The sequence below is a fragment of the Kwoniella newhampshirensis genome, chromosome 6, assembly GCF_039105145.1.
Source record: "Kwoniella newhampshirensis strain CBS 13917 chromosome 6, whole genome shotgun sequence".
Taxonomy (NCBI): Eukaryota; Fungi; Basidiomycota; class Tremellomycetes; order Tremellales; family Cryptococcaceae; genus Kwoniella; species Kwoniella newhampshirensis.
In genome coordinates, this window is record NC_089960.1 from 967,246 (window position 1) to 983,668 (window position 16,423).

General features: G+C 50.4%; 5 protein-coding genes across 5 annotated transcripts; 2 read left to right on the forward strand and 3 right to left on the reverse strand.

The window, feature by feature from the left end:
• Nucleotides 1-523: 523 nt before the first annotated feature.
• On the reverse strand, nt 524-5,986 carry IAR55_003522 (uncharacterized protein; the record flags this gene model as incomplete). Its single annotated transcript, XM_066946629.1, has 21 exons — nt 524-1,109; nt 1,171-1,469; nt 1,530-1,666; nt 1,719-2,058; nt 2,113-2,244; nt 2,300-2,418; nt 2,474-3,118; nt 3,168-3,312; nt 3,367-3,488; nt 3,549-3,702; nt 3,760-4,205; nt 4,263-4,442; nt 4,506-4,750; nt 4,812-4,946; nt 5,000-5,064; nt 5,118-5,227; nt 5,288-5,591; nt 5,651-5,660; nt 5,718-5,800; nt 5,912-5,922; nt 5,983-5,986. 21 exons carry the CDS (start codon nt 5,984-5,986, stop codon nt 524-526), a joined length of 4,272 nt encoding a protein of 1,423 aa, XP_066803021.1.
• Nucleotides 5,987-6,497: 511 nt separating this feature from the next.
• Nucleotides 6,498-7,832, forward strand: IAR55_003523 (mitochondrial inner membrane protease ATP23; the record flags this gene model as incomplete). The annotated part of the gene is made up of 4 exons (XM_066946630.1): nt 6,498-6,708; nt 6,980-7,236; nt 7,479-7,562; nt 7,695-7,832. The coding sequence occupies 4 exons, from the start codon at nt 6,498-6,500 to the stop codon at nt 7,830-7,832; spliced, it is 690 nt and encodes a 229-aa protein (XP_066803022.1).
• Nucleotides 7,833-8,095: 263 nt separating this feature from the next.
• IAR55_003524 (uncharacterized protein) lies at nt 8,096-9,658 on the reverse strand (the record flags this gene model as incomplete). The annotated part of the gene is made up of 6 exons (XM_066946631.1): nt 8,096-8,491; nt 8,596-8,769; nt 8,897-9,052; nt 9,158-9,278; nt 9,510-9,581; nt 9,639-9,658. The coding sequence occupies 6 exons, from the start codon at nt 9,656-9,658 to the stop codon at nt 8,096-8,098; spliced, it is 939 nt and encodes a 312-aa protein (XP_066803023.1).
• An 837-nt stretch (nt 9,659-10,495) lies between these two features.
• On the reverse strand, nt 10,496-11,532 carry IAR55_003525 (uncharacterized protein; the record flags this gene model as incomplete). Its single annotated transcript, XM_066946632.1, has 3 exons — nt 10,496-10,534; nt 10,652-10,867; nt 10,936-11,532. The coding sequence occupies 3 exons, from the start codon at nt 11,530-11,532 to the stop codon at nt 10,496-10,498; spliced, it is 852 nt and encodes a 283-aa protein (XP_066803024.1).
• Nucleotides 11,533-13,960: 2,428 nt separating this feature from the next.
• On the forward strand, nt 13,961-15,718 carry IAR55_003526 (uncharacterized protein; the record flags this gene model as incomplete). The annotated part of the gene is made up of 3 exons (XM_066946633.1): nt 13,961-14,956; nt 15,015-15,236; nt 15,305-15,718. The coding sequence occupies 3 exons, from the start codon at nt 13,961-13,963 to the stop codon at nt 15,716-15,718; spliced, it is 1,632 nt and encodes a 543-aa protein (XP_066803025.1).
• Between the last annotated feature and the right edge of the window lie 705 nt (nt 15,719-16,423).

Here is a 16,423-nt window from a genome sequence, read left to right on the forward strand (position 1 = left end):
GAGAAATAGCGAGGGGAATCAAAGATCGATCCAGGGTTGATCTTGCTCTGTATCAGGATCTGGGTTTGTGAACAGTCTATTCTTCTTGTTGTGCTGCGTCGATGTATATCTGGTTCGAGGTCGCAAGGGATATCTAGCTGTGTATATGTAAGAGGAGAGATTATTGAGATCTGATGGTGCAGAGGGTCAGCGAGTGAGAGTGAGTGAAGAGAGACAGCATGGAGCGTCACCACCTGCAATCGTCAACGTCGAGGCGCGTAACAATGGGTGGGGTTGTGGGTGAGTGTGGCACAGCAAATAACTCCGATGATTCCCGATTGTGGCACTGAGTCTGCGTCGTTGCAGCGTATCTCGATGCTTGTTGCTCATTCAAAGAAATGGAGAACATGAAAAAAGGTGAGAAGATTGACATCCGATACTTTCAATGATATAAAGGGTGCAACTACAACCCGCTCTCTTCTCTCGTTCAGTTTTCATACAATCTCCCCACAGAGTCCTCCTCTTTTCCCTTTTCATACATCTCCTAACTCGTCGTGACCTGAACTCCACCTCGTCCACGTCCCCTTCCTCTTGCCGCACCTCTTCCTCGGCCACGGCCACCACCCCTCGTCGATGCCCCGTTATGCACATGACCCTGCTGCTGAGGAGGTGCAATCTCTCCAGTCCCTAAGATCCGTGGTGCACCCTGGGGAGGACTTTTGATAAGGGCAGGAGGAATCACGCCGTGACCAGGTCGATGAGCGACGTGTTTGTTGGCGCCCAAGACTGAAGCGAGTTGGTCTCGGTGATTGCCTTGTTGCTGCTGCTGAGCCATAAGAGGAGGCTTGACGCCCTTTGCCGCATTGCCATACTGCAGCTGTCGGTCCGTGGGGGCGGGCGCCCGTGCAGGGTTGCGCATGATCCCTGTTGGAGCCTGAACGGGCTTTTTCCCAGGGACCGCCGGCTGGAAGTTCTGCATGGGTAACACTGGTCGTGGTCCCAGTTGAGGTTTGAATGGCTCTGCTTGGCCGGTCGACTTGGGTTTGGTGTCAAAACCTACCGCAAACTGAGGTCGCGTAAGGTTGAGACACGCAGAGAATGGGACAGTTGACCCTCGATACTCTGAGCATCTGCGAGACAGAGCAGGTAAGCTATCTGATTTAGGTCGACAGCACAATCAGCACAGCTTACCTCCCCTGAAGTGTCTCTCCGCCCATGAAGGGTACATCCCATACCACATCTATGTCCCTGGTGCCCAGACCCACGACCACACCTTTCATGGCGAGGGGCACACCACCGGCAGCAGCATCTTGGACCATGATAACTCTGTCGCCAACGATGAACTTCTGACCTTGAAGACGGTAGATGGCATGTGATGGTTTGAGCACCGCCTGGCGAGGGATACCTTTGACAACAGCGCGTTTGATCTGGTCGTGAGATTTGTTCGCTCGGAACTGGTCCGCCAGTTGCTCGATCAATTGGACAGATTCCTGCCAGTAAATGGAGTCGTCAAGTGATTGTCCATGTGGTGAGGGTATAGTTCAGCTCACCTTTTCAAGTTGCTCAGCGAAAAGGGAGACTGGCTCTAGATCTAGAAGGTCGTGCGATTTTAACCACTTCTTCATGTCCTTGACAATCTTATCAGGGTCCTCGGCAGTCGGGCAAAGCTCAGCGGACTTGACGATGTCTGAAGGGCGACCGTCAGCGTCAATCGAACAAGTGGCATGAAACCCGCTCACCACCACCACGCGAGTCAAGATTGTGGAACGGCTCGGGGAAAGCCATCTTGTACTCCATCAAAGCCTGGGCGGTCTTCTCCGAGAACTCCCAACCGCGGTCGTTCCTCCGAGAGTAGCCCAATACCTTGAGACCCTTCGATTCAAACTTAAGAGAAAGACCGATATTGGTCTTCGAACCATCCTCAAGCATCACCAAAAGTGAGGAAGTGATTCGCGATAGTGCCAGGGCAGAGATGCCTAGTCGACGCGATAGCACTGGCGAAGGGTAATACTGCCCCGCAGGTCGATGAGCAACAAGTTGCGAGAAATGGACATTCTCTTTGGATTCAGTTGGGAAGAACTGCCACCCAATCGGTCAGATTTCTTTCTCTGGTGGAATATGGGATACACATACAGCTAATCCAACATCTAGGGTCTTCTCCGTAGTGCCGAGGACCTGAGCAGCAGTTCCATAGGCGAGTTGACCGAGGAAGATGACCCTTTCGCCTTCCGGGAACTCATGAGCCATAGGAGGAGCGTCTTGTTCCTGCGTGATGTCCTTCGTCAGTGTTTGCATGTTGGAATAAAAATGAAACACTTACAAGGTAACGCTCGTCCTCAAAGGTGACCTGGTTCACGGCAAGTTGCAAGGCTTGGGTAATTTCCTTCTCGGGTGCTTCGTAATCTTTGACGAGCGCGCCTGTGTCCAGCCGTTTAAGACCTGGAGGATGAAAACTAGTCAGCTGATTCCAAGCGAGTTTCTCTTTATCGCTCACCCTTGAGAGGTCTGACATGCAGGACGACATCCACATTGCCAATGATGACTCCGAATCTCTTGGAGTTGTGATGTTCAATGTGGTCCGCTGACTTCTTCCATGAGATCGCTTGGAAGGGGTTATGGGGTGTCCCAACAACCTTCGCAGCCTTGCCGACTTGCTGTAGCTCATATTTGAACATATCATCCGATACAGCAACAATCATGCCTTCGTGAAGATAAGGCCAGGAGTGAAATGTTCGTTGGCCGATGACATTCTTCGCGATGTCACTGGTGTTTCCTCGATCATGTTTGGCCGTAACAGTGATGATCATAGACTGGTTGCGGCTTTCGGACTGGAAGACGCTCACACCGTGGTAGCCAAGAGTACCCTGATGAGGGAGAGTTTGCAAGGACGGGAAGCCGGCCAAAGCGGAAGCGCCAAGGTGTACACCATCAAGGAGACCGAGAATCAAATCGATGCCGTCGCCAAGCTTGGGAAGCTCGAATGGTGACCCCTTGCACTTGCAGCCGGCAAGCTCAGGGAAGAACCCGGGCAAAGAAGATGGGTAGTTCCCCTCGGCATTTTCGTCGTATACGAACTGGGTGCTCAGGACGTTTCCTCGATTGCGTCTTCTCTCTTCCTCAGTCAGACGAACGTCGCGAGCTAAGTGTGACGTTAACGGGAGCGACCTTCAACTGCATGACACACTCACAAGCCATAGCACGAAGGAGTCTGTCTTGATCAATGAAAGGAATTTTGATAACAGCCTCCCAGTCTTGCTTCTTCCCGTTCATGTCTAGCTCGAAGTCTTGCGGGTAGAAGTCGATGATGGGTGATGAGTCCTCATACATCAAGTCCTATAGAGCAGTCAGCCTGGCATGCCTAGATGTTGACTAAAGAGATAGACTTACTCTGTAAGCGAGTGGAACGTGTTCCCTACTCTCCTCGGGTAACACACCCATAAGCTGTTGGTAGGGCGTGAAAGGCTTTCCAATGTCAAAGTCGAATTTATAATCCGCTATGCCCTTGAGGTCTATACAGAAATCATTGTCAGCTATTTGATGTGGAAGAACAACCCAAGCTGACAGCTCACCGGTGATTCGAGGCGCATAGTGATAGTTGTAGAACCATCCCCAACTGGAGACACCCTTGTAGTAATAATTCAAGATCCACTGCAATCCCTCAATGTAGCGATAAGCAAGGGCGTGCATGTCTTCGGGATCGTTGTAATTGATCTCTAGTTTCTCCTACACGGGAAAGTCTCGTTAGACATACCTCTTCTTCGTCGAATCGGGTTGACTTACTTTGTAGTATCTTTTCTTCCACTCGTCCATGTTCTCCTTTAGTTTATCCTCGTAGGCTTCCTCGAAATCCTCAACGATGTTGTCGACGACTTTAGCTTTATTGTATTTCTGCAAGACCCGCTGAATTGCGAGATCGCCTTCAGACTGTTCGCCTTCTTCCTCAGATTCCCACTCCTCTTCGCCCTCCTCGCCGTCTGCCTCGCTTCCACCCTCACTAACGCCCTCCATGTTGAAGGAGAGTGAGACAATGGGCTGACCGTAATCGTCAACCTCGTCCCATGTCGTGTGCAGATGCAACTCGTCAGCGAGCTCTTGCACGAATCGCCTGTCACGAGCCGAAAGGTCATTGACAATGGTGCAATGATCGTCGGAAGTCGGTTTTGCTTGATGCTTCGTCACAAATTTGCGAATCTGATCAAGAATTTTCTGCTGATCCTTCGTAATGACTAAGGGGGAAATTTAAGCCCCAATCACAACCGGAGGGGTCGAAAAGTCAAACGCACCTAACTTTCCCTTCTTTCTCGCTTTCTCCATCGCTTCAATTTCCTTCTGCTGTTTTCCCTTATACCAGTTCTGGTCAGCATATTCCGCTTCGAAATTGTCGACCTCAAATTGAGCCAATTTGTTCAGCATAAGCTGGAGTCGAGGCAACGAAATCGTTCCGTGCTCATTCAGATATCCGCCTGTAAATGTCCGTCACAATCAGCGCTATTTTGATGCCGCTGTGTGTGTAGACAAGGACATACCAGCTTCCGGCAATATCTCCTTGTAGATGCCCCAGATACGCTCCAGAGCACCCTCGTTGATGTGCAAGTCAGGAAGATGTGGCAAGAAATCGTTTCCAACGAACACCGCCATGAGGATGAAGTCATCAATGATTCGTTCAAGATCGTACTCAAAGGGGATCTGCGCCGCCAGCGACGAGAATTCAAGATCAAGATATTCTCGTAAAAGTGATAAGTGAAGTAAGAAAAAGTTGGTATTGGCAAGACTGTGTCCGTATACGTACAGATCAGCAAGATCAACATGAGAATGCACTAAAGAATGCTCACCCAGTAGTCTTCTTCGATTTTCGTCCAAAAGTGACTTCCTCTCGTAAGAGACAGAAGTGGGGATCATGACTTAATAACCCTAGCATGATCAGATCGGCATCAAGGCCGTACAAGCAATGTCTGGTGTTGGGATTGCTACGAGGCACATGAGCTTGCTGCAAAATGTTTACACAAGGGATGAGACCTACTAATCCGGCTGAGCTTTTGTGAGTCGGATAAACTCTTGAATTTTGTGCTCGCCCTCTCCGGGCACCTGTTTTCAAATTGTGAGCTGATGGACGAGGTGTGAAGGGGAGGATGACTAACATCGTGTCCACTCAGAATGACCTTGACGTTTCTCCATTCGGCGTCCTCTGAGATCCTTTTGCTGACATAGTATTTCAAGTGTGCGGACAACCTCGCCATGAAGGGGGTTCCTGAGCGAATCACCTATCAGCTGGTGATCTGGAAATTCAGCATGTATGGAAAAAGCTTACCTGGTGTGATACAATTCGAATCGAATGCTTTCTCCTCTGGCAATTTCTCCCCCTTCTTTTCGGCCTCTTGCCTCCTCTCTTTGGCATCTTTAGCGGTCCTGAACCGTCTGCTTCTCTGCTGGTTCATCTTTGCTCTTGGTGCTACACCGTCAATGGCCATGAAAAAGACCTTCTGCGGTTTGATCTTGGTGAAGAGATGGTCTATATAAGCGAATATCGCTAGGACCATCTGTTCTTCAGTTATCCGGAAATGAGGATCATTCTCGGATGAAGGAGGGTGAGAACAGTTGTGGATGATACCATTCTGAGTGGGTCAGACTGGAGGTCAGTACGTATTCCTGCTTGTGTACAGATCGGTCTCACCATATCCAAGCTGTATCAACATCGCATCAGCAAAGTTTGCTGACCTAAATCAGGAGAAAGAGCTCACTAAAGATTGTCGAACGTTGGGATCGAATTCGGCGTGATCAACTGGGAAGTAAGAGGATACCTCTCCGAGATCCACCTGAAGAACTATGGGTGTGGCGCCGTTGATTAGTACAGATATCTTCCTGACTGCAAGGCCATCGCGGCCTGTCATGAAGGCCAACGACTCTTCCTGAGTCGAGACTGATCGATACGAACCTTTGGAATACCTGTGGCAACGACACATCAGCGTGATCGGCTTTGCATCTGCAAGGGATATATGGCCTCACCCATGACGAATAGTTTACACTGATTTCACAGACGATAATGCTAATATGTTGATTTGTGATCTGACTAGCAGATCGATTTCTTGCAATGAGCGAGATGACTGGATCGATCGATCGTGAGGCGGGGTGCGGTCGGGTGGGGTATATGCTGTTTGCAGACAGGAATGTGGTGTCCTCTTGACTACGACTACGAATGAACAGACTAAAAGTCTTGAGAACAGAAGGATGATGAGGGGATGCGAGATTCCGATGCAATAACTGCGTTGAAGAAGAAGAAGAAGAAAAGAAGAAAGTAGTACAAGAACAAGAGAGAGATAACTTAGAGATGGTCGAGTCGCGGTGGATGGATGGGTGGCAGTGGCGGAATCACCGGATGAGGTGCCTGGATTTTTGTTGCCAGTTACAGAGAGAATGATGATCTCAAAGTGTGCTTTTCATTGTCTTCCTTCAAAACTGAGTACATCGACTGATAAACATTGAAATCATCTTCACACTCTCCTTCCTTGCTATCGTCTGTCATGTCCGGCTCAGCAAGTAGCTCTTCATCGTCGACCGACTCATCGCCTTCGTCGCCCGCTTTCGAAAAATGGCGATCAGGTCTGTCCATGTTCACAGGTCTCGGATTGAACGAAGACCAAAAAGTCGAGAGGGAACGATTGAAGGAGGATGGAAAGTTGGAGAAGGATTGGGACAAGTGTGAGAAGTGGAAGAGTGAACTGATGACGAGTAGTGAGTGCATGCAAACTGTTGTGATACGTATGGGTGATCGGGCTCGCTTTGTCCAGCTGGCCTCTCCTTTTCGTCGTTTTAGCTAGCTTTATGATTCTCCACGATCCCTATCCCGTCCTTATGTCTTCTCCACTGTCTGCCTCGTCATCATCGTATGCTCCTGTGCTACTATACCTCAGACATGCGCCCTTGTCAATTGCGATCCCTAATCCTTCGCATCTCAGGATAACGGTAAATGGCTGACTGACAATTACATCTCACTCTCCCCCAGGCCCTGCCGTAGTGTTTCTCCTCCAACATCTCTCCTTATCAGGTTGTCCCTTCCCCGCCTCGGCCATCCAATGTCATCCATGTCCCGAAACTCGCTCAGGCGGATTCTCCCCCGACCACGGGATCTTGCTCTGTCAAAATCGCTTTTTCAGCAAACGACATATGGAAGATACGTTGACGCATGAGCTGTTACATGCCTTCGACCATTGTCGGTTCAAGGTCGATTGGGGGAATCTGAGACATCATGCGTGTAGTGAGGTGAGTGTGGGGTTTGTGATCGTGCTCGTAGCCATGGTCAAGATATGCGGTGTGGGAGGGAGGAGAGCTCAGAGGCGGATCGCTCAAGAGCGAGTCAGTTGAAGTTTCAGCTTGGTCTCGAGTATGGAGGATGGACTAGATGGCCAAGAGGGAAAGACCTGCTACTGTTACCACGAGCCATTGGGATGCGAAGAGGAATGCCTGCAACGAGCTTTGCTTTAAAACTAATATCCAACTCACAGATCCGAGCAGCCAACCTGTCCGGAGACTGCAGATGGACAAGAGAGGTAAAACGTGGATTCTACGCATTCAACAAACAACATCAAGTGAGTGTTCTTCTCTGTCCATTCCCGACGTCTTCTGTGTCTGCCATTCGATTCTGTAGACTTCCCGATGGACCGTCACTCTTTCTCGTATCAAGACTAGGAACACTGCTCACACTGATTCACTCCTCGCAGGCATGCGTCAAACGTCGAGCGATCCTTTCTGTCCTGGCCAATCCGGCTTGTACTTCGCCTGATATGGCTGAGAGAGCGGTCAATGAAGTCTGGGAGAGTTGTTTCGCCGATACTAGACCGTTCGACGAGATATACTAGAAATCTGATGAGGATCGTCGGTAATGTTTGAGCAACGATGACCAAGTTCGGTGCTAGATTTATAGATCCGGATCGAAGAATATCTTTGCTCATATCTCCACACTATCCAAGTGAAGTGTAACATATACCCTGCATGTAACACCCCTCTGCCATGATGCTGTCCTTTACGGCGTACTACACAACACTTCAGGGCTCAACAGCCACCGTTCTCATACATCCCCTCAATTTCTCGACACTACTGCCCTGCCATATCCGACACCCTCCTAGTACTCCACCTCCACATCCCCGTCCTCTCCCTTGATCTGCACACCTGCTTCTCTATCGTCTCCTCCTTCACCATTCATTTCCACTTCCACACTCGCACTCTCCTTCCTAGGCGACCTCGTCTCCGCCTCCATCTCTTCTCTCGGTGTCCTTCCAAAATCATCCCTATCCCTGTTACCTTCTCTTGCTCTTCCTTCCGACTTGGGCGCTTGTTTTCTCAATTCGACTAATTTGGCTTGCAATTCCTCCATCCTCGCTCGATTTGATTTGCCCGTCTCAACAACTTTTGTTCGTTCGTTCTCCAATGCCGTGATTTCTTCGGAGATGAGCTCGTCAATGTTGGCGAGTCGGGAGCGGAGCGTGTCTTCTTGTGATGGTAAGAGGATTTTGGGCAACTACATAAGTCCATAAGAATCAGCACGACTTAGAGAAGATTTGATGAAATGAGCCGTGGGTGCTGGAGAATGTATCACCAGGTGGTTATCCGTCGCCAACTCACAAAGTAAAGCGGTGGAAGTGCACGAGAAGCTGCGATATCCCGACTTGGTCCTTTTGCCAGCGGTATCGGTGATGGATTCAGGAGATTCGCTTCGAATATCAAGGGTGCAGGAGGAGGTGCAGAGGTGTGCAAGAATTTGGAGACCGGTCGCAAAGCCTCATGACGTGCTGTCAGCTATGGCCCGAAACAGTATTGTCAGCTTCTTTTGCCAGAATAGTGCGGGAATAACATCCGCTGTTTACGCTCTGGGTGAACCATGGCGAGGCGCACGCAGATGGGACGCTAGTTCATAACAACTCACCGCGATCTCTTTGTGCTTGAGAACATATTCCGCTGACTCCGTGGCGATTCTCAAAGCTTTCAACTCCTTATCCGCTTCCGAGATATCTCTCTGCAGATTCGTCTCGGACCGCAACTTGTTCGCTATTCTCGAAGAAAGCTCTTCTCTTCTTTTCGCCTGTCCAGAGGATTGCGCACCTCAGTCAGCTTTGGTTCACACTGCATGTTTACAATTTCCGAACGCTGATCGTTTGAGGGGGAGGAAAGGAAACCATAGACGTACCGCTTCGCTTGTCCTACTCGATTTGTCTTCTTTCTGAAACTTTTGCAATGTTCCCAACAGATTCCCGAATAATCGTTTACCTCTCGCTTTGTCCTCTTTCTTAGTATCTGTTCGAGCGCGTCTATGTCACATGGTTATATCAGCGTCATCGAGAAGAAGGTCAACCGCGCTTGCGAGTGTGCTCATGTGAGAGGTGTGAGGAAGGAGCGAGGCAGAGTGGCAGAGTGAAAGGAGACAAGGGCGGAATCAAGAGGGTGTTCTGGTTGAGCGAGCGGGAAAGCTTTGTGCGATTGGAAGGAGATAGATGGGAACCTGCATCCGGACCCGGCCAGTGAAGAGAATTAATACTCACTTGGCTGGGATCTCTTCGGTCTCAAGCCTAGAATGGGAGGACGATACACTCATCCTTCTCTCGATAGGCGATCTGCGTTGAATAGGATCAGCTGCACCGTTCTAATGATGGGTCAAGTCAGCAGCTTACTTTTCAGGTGATCTTGACATCTTATGATAGAGATAATTGTCTTTTGGGTGTTGGAAGGGACGAGGGAATGGTAGGAAAGGAGCAAAGGAAGATGGTTGAACTAGATGAGGATGAAGCGAACGATATCGTTGACTTCATCTCAGAGCGAAAGGTTGAAAGTGAACTGGTGTGGCGTGCCTATTTCCATCCGTCCGTGGCGGAATCGTCGTGCTTGGGGTGTGTACACTGCCTTGGACATCGCATAAGAAGGTCGGAGCGCACTGTCTATGCATGTGACGTTCTCCATATCTGACAACCAGAAGGTACGTATAATTTTGATAGGTAGTCTGGGAGTGTTGATGGTCGTAACGATAATGGTAGTCAGGCTATCCGTCGACGCAACATTTCACTATCAGGTTAGTTCAGTGACGGTCAAAAGCTATCACCATCCTAATTTTACTGATACACATTTCATCGACATATACCTATACAATGACTACCTATCTGTGCTTCTCCGCTCCCTGCATTTCGAGCCCCGCCTATGGCGATGTACATTGCAGGCACCAAGGTCCACCTTCTCCTGCTGGCGCACAAGCATTGACCCTCGGTACATTGGATCTTTCGACTTCCTCGTAGTCTTCCGTTTTTCTCCCGGGTTTGCTGTTTGTACTTGAATTTCACTCGTTCTATCAGACGCTTCGTAGTTTTCGTTGTGTTTGGTTCGGATATACAAGATGTCGCTATTGACTTTGAGGGATACAGTCTATGTCGGGATTTGATGCCATGATAGCTTACGAGATGCGGCCGATGTGCAGCAAAATTGGGAGATCTGAATCGAACACGATCTGAAATCAGCAGTCGCGTTTATTACGAAGCCTCTAGAAGTGCCCATGGTCTCGAAGCAGCCTCTCTCCCATCTGCGAAGAACAGAGGTCAACATCAACCGAGATTGACATGAGGCGACCAGAAAAGCTGCTCCGGACTGCGGCCGAAGCGTAATCCAAGCTGTAATGGAAGACGGCATGATCACTCACTGGAGAAACACCTCTCTTCCTCGTACCGTTCTCCGAGAATCGCCTACCCCTCGACTTCGAAGTAGCACCTAGAGTGACAGCTCGTTGAACGGTTGTTTCTCCTGCTAGTCCGGTGGGAGTGGATGCAGATGGAGGTGGGATGGTGGTAGTAGCAGCTACGGCAGGCGGCGAAGGAGGGAGAGCCGAGCTCTGTAGTGGTGGAGACATGAATGGTGGCTAGCAAGGATTTGATACATCAGCATCATATAATGTAGTCATCTGGGATGAGGTACGACTCGACTCACTCTATAGGCGGATCCGCTCAAGCTCAATCTCCTGAGAACGCCTTGACCCTTTGCGACTTTGTCCGCCATGACCCCGCCACAGGGCACAGACCCCACACCCAGCCCCGCTTGCCCCGAGTTCTGCGCAGGGACTGCTTCTCGTGCTGACCCACCGCCATTCTTGAGCATTGCAGCGATCCCGCTCTGTCCTGCGACACCCACGCTGGCACTCATGGACATGGTCCTTCGGCCCATACCCCAGCTCCTCGATTTTATATCGTTAAAATCACCGAATTCGAAAGAATCATGCTCATGCTCGTGATCCTCGACATGAGCCCCAAGAGCGTTCCCGTTGTATCCCTCTGACCATTCGAAGTTCCTGGGCTGAGTGGGAGGGGAAGGTGACTTGCCGAGTGATGCTGCCCACTTGAAGATGGAAGAAGGCTGGGATGGCGTGGTCGAAGCCGGTAAACCGGGAGGTGGGAAGAAGGGCGTCTGAGGAGAAACGGACATGGCAGAGGTGGGCGTGGTGGATGGAAGTGGAAGAGCGGACAAGGTCGGGTGGGTCTGGTGAGGTGGGGTGGTGGTGGATTGGTTGATTGGGATGGGCGCGGACATGGCTGAAGGGGGGCGAGCGCGAACGCACGTGTCAGCGAGGTTTCGACGAAGACGTCTGGAAGCCCGACATACTGAGCTCGTTGATCCTGCGGTGTGTGCGGCTAGGCTATGACTAGGATCGGTAAGGCGTCGAGAGATTGGTCGGAGGATCCACGTTTGGAGTATGACTGTGCGGTTGATACAAAGTGTTGGGGGAGTCGATGCAGCGTTGCGGGAGTGTGGAGCGATGATCAAAGGAGGTTTCTTTTCGCGTAGGTGTGCCGTGATCTTTCGAGTCAGTTGACTGATGTTGCTTTATGCAGAGATACAGATGATGGCAGTGTTTCAGCTGTGGTATGTCGGGAGCAGAAGTAGAAGAGAGAAAGGGCAGAGTTGTGAGTGTCTATATAACCCACAAGTCGTATCCTGCTGACCAAGTAAGTGGATGCGATCCCATCCCCGTTTCCCCAGCCAACAACGACCTGCAACCTCGGTCCTCGGTCGGCCCTGAGTCCAAGATGGGGAAGTTGCCACAAAGGGTAAGATCTTCCTTGATTTGTATTTGAGAATTAGGACACGGGGATGTGGGGACCCAATTCGAAATGGGTGGCGGCCGCCGGCTTGAATGCGGGGAGGCTAATAAGCGGTACTTGAACCTCTGCCAAGATATGTGGATATGAGACACAGAGAGGGGGCTCTCCAAGGGGGACGTCGGCCTGCGTGTTGGTCATGACTGTTGACACTGAGCGATGGGCAGAGCTCAGAATACCCCAGCTTCTTGTGAGTGCTATGGGAACTGGGTCAGAGGACAGCAACCGCCCACTAGCCACGTTCCATGTGCGATGTGCTGTAGTCGTCTGGCCTTTGGTCCATAGCAATGCTCTAAACGATATGCGATGATGTCTTAGCGATGGTGCAGGTTGGACAGAATGGTCGTTGTGGCGTCCAGGCTAATGATACCGCTCGTCACGTTGTCATTGCGTGAATTCACTCTTCGCTCGACCAAGTCAAGCTGTCTTATTCTCACACTATCCTGCCATTGCGCCTTTAAATGCCAAGTGTGAAATCATGTCGCGCACGACAGGCGATCAACACGCTTATCAATCTGATGTCTCAAGACTTGTCTGTGAGAATTGTATCTGCATCGAATCGAGCGGAGGCCACGGCGCGTTTTCTGGATGTCCAAACAGCATAATGGTCGGACCGGCGGCTTCTGTTGATTTCGAGTAATCCGGTCAAGTATGCCTCCGTGTTTAGCTTCAGCTCTCTGGATCATCGCGCATCTCGTAGTCAGTTCACAATTGCCACATATAGACCATCGACGCGTCCGCAAATCGACTCCGCAGTGTACCCCTTTGCACCATTTTGTAATCGGCCGCGGTGTTCTGATTAGCGATCTGTCCTCGGGTATACAAATCTTGATTACAACCGAGACTTGTTAGAGAGCACCCCAGTTCCAGAATGTAAATACAAATACCTCTTGTCCAGACGAGCCTTTCATCGCTTTTGAAATCAAGCCCTCATAGGCTACATCATCGTCTCGATCGGCTACCGGCTATCGGGCAGACAGCAGTAGTAGTGAGTAGTGCGGGCATGTGCGATGCATAGCCCTACGTTCCCAATCTCAGGGGCAGGGCCTAGCTAGCATGGAACCTTTTCACCCTCTTTCTCTGTGGGATCTTCTTTATTTCCCATCTTCTAATTAGGCTTATGTGTCCCTGAAGAGAGACCAGAAATAAAATCAACATCGCGTCGGTGCGTGTGCGTGTGCGCGTGCAGGAGGAGGTAAAAAGGGGGGCGCTCGATGGCGTGTAGGGTGAGGAATGTGGAGGTGTACGACAAATGCTAATTCTCGAAAGACTTCTGATATGCTGTGCAGGTAAAGATTTTTGGATCCGATTCAAAGAAAAGCAGTACGAGCAACCATAGTCAACTCGAGGAGTGTTTGTTGTTATTTGTGCTTTTCCCTTCACTTGGACTTCTTACAACGATCGACTCATCCGTACATAAGAAAGATAGATAGACGACGACGATCACTGATACCACACACACACACACACACACACACACTCATTCACTTGCGCGCACACTGTCGCTTTCTACGAAATTCAATCTAGGCCTGGCTGAATCATCAATCCGCTCTCTCTGAATTGGTGAGTATATATTGCCGTACTGGTCTCACATAACCCACCTCTGGCTGTGTAGACGACAAACAACGCGGTACATGACCACACTGACCCATCTCTGCTGTCATTATAGCCACACAAGCCACATATACATTGCACTGCAAGGAGACATCCTTTCTTCTCGATCCTTTCGACGACTCCGTCTTGCACTCCGGCAAACTCGACTATTCACGTCAGCATAGGAAAGCAACCGGGTTCTGCTTTTAAGAAGCATTCTTTATCTTCTACCATCCCACTAAGCTTCAAAATCGATCTCCGCGACAATGTTCACCTCAGCACAAGCACTTTCACTATTCCCCCTTCTGTCCGCCTTTATTCCTTCCGCCCTCGCTCTCGATGCTTCAGCAATGAGATCAAAATCTGTGTACCAGGTGATCACTGATCGATTTGCCCGAAACTCCTCCGTCACCACGACCTGTAACGTCGCCGACCGCACCTACTGTGGCGGAACATGGTCTGCTATCGCCAGTGAACTCGACTACATCTCCGGTATGGGCTTCGACACTGTTTGGATTTCACCGGTCGTCTCTAACATTGGCGGGACCACTGGTGAAGGAGAATCTTATCATGGCTACTGGACTCTGGACCCAAACACTCTCAACTCCAACTTTGGTACTGCCGATGAACTCAGGGCATTGAGTACCGCTCTGCATAACAAGGGGATGTACCTCATGGTGGATGTCGTCGTGAACCACGTCGCTGCGACTTCTTCTTCGACTTTCACACCTTCCGCAGCGTACGGTCCTTTCAGCGCCCAAGACGACTTCCACCCATTCTGCTGGATCACCGATTACTCTAATCAGACTATGGTCGAGCAATGTTGGCTCGGTGACAGCTCCGTCGCCCTTCCCGATCTCAACACGGAGAGCAACACGGTCAAACAGTATTGGGACACCTGGATTACCCAGCTCGTTTCAAACTACACTGTTGACGCAATCCGAATCGACACCGTCAAGCACATCTCGCAAGCTTTCTGGCCTGACTTCGTCAATGCTGCTGGCGTTTTCAACCAAGGAGAAGTCTTGCAAGGTGATGCCGCTTATGTTGGTCCTTACCAAAACAACGCTCAAGTCAACCCTTTCAACTACCCCGTCTACTACCCTCTCGTTCGAGCTTTCAACGGTACGAACCAGAACCTGCAAGAACTGACCACCATGGTATCTACCGTCAAGAGCTCCTTCAATGACCCTACTTTGTTGGGCAGTTTCTTGAATAACCACGACAACCCTCGATTCGAGAGCTACGTTGCCGACACTTCTGTGAGTAGCCTGAATACGAGAAGGGGCGTAGGACGACGCTGACTGTACTGCTTGGTAGTTGATCAAAAACGCTCATGCCTATCCTCACGTGTCTGACGGTATCCCTTACGTCTATTACGGTAGTGAAGCTGGCTTCAAGGGCGGCAACGACCCGGACAACCGGGAGCCGTTGTGGACCACTTCCTACGACACCAACTCGGATATGTACAAGTTCTTCGCCTCCCTCAATGCTGCTCGTTCAGCGGCGGGTAATGCTTCAAGCTCGTTCTACACCAACCAAGTGCGTCTTTAGGCTAGACTCTCAACTCCGTCGTGAAATATTCATGCTGACTCCGCTTGCTCCGCTAGATGAACGTCTCTACCCTCTCCAACACCGCTTTGCTGGTCAACAAAGCGCCACTCATTTCTGTCCTCTCTACCTCCGGCTCTTCCGCTGCCGATGCGTCTGTCACCGTGCCCTCGTCTGCATCAGGATGGGCGAGCAACACCAAGGTCGTCGACGCTGTATCATGTAACGAATTGACTACGGACGGTTCCGGAAACCTCGCTGTGACCATTAAACAAGGATTGCCAGTCGTGTTGATCGCCAGCTCGCAGAAGGGTGCTGTCTGTGCCAATGGTACTACATCTTCCGGATCCGGATCCGGTTCCGGCTCAAGCTCGAGCTCGAAATCAGCGGGTGAGAAGACTGCAAGCGGTATGGGCTTGTGGATGGCAGGTGCCTTGAGTGCGGCAGTTTTCGGTCTGCAAGCTCTCCTCTAGATTGAGTTTGTGCGATGGAGATGAATGATCTGAACGAATTTGAAAAGATGAAGTAGCGGTTGCTGCCGAGACGATGAACTGTAGCATATGAGAGAGAGGTAGTGGTTTTATGTGGTCCGCGCGGTGTGGTCTCTCCATTGGCCCACCGAAGCTGTTGGAGAATTTGGACACAAGGACAATCCGGATCGCTCTGACTTGGAGTGAGAGATGATCCGTAGTATATATAGATGCATCCCTTGAAAATGATACGAAAGAGAGGTGTGTGATGTGGTGGTATCGAAGTGATTTTGTGGTATATGTCGTCTAAACACCTTTGTGTCAGTTGAAACGGCGAAAGGCATGGAGCAAGAGTGCGACAGATATGGAGGAAGTGATGATGACGTGCATTCGGAGAGACCGCAGGGATGAGTTGTACACAGCAATGAACGCACCTTCTTCCAACTAATTTCGTCTGACCATCTAGACTCCCCCTTCCCAATCTCAGTCAGACTCGGGCTACGGTCCAGGCCCTCACTCTCAAGCTGAAGCGTCGCCCCCTCCTTCCCAGCTGTCATACACCCAAACCTTTACTTGCACCTACTGTACAACCCCTCCTCCTGCTTCTCCCTCTCGAGAGCGGCCCACACCTCCTTCTTCTTGGCCGTTCGAGCTTTTGCTTCTTCCCGATTTCTTGACGTTCGATCTAGGCGCTGCGCAGAATCCAGC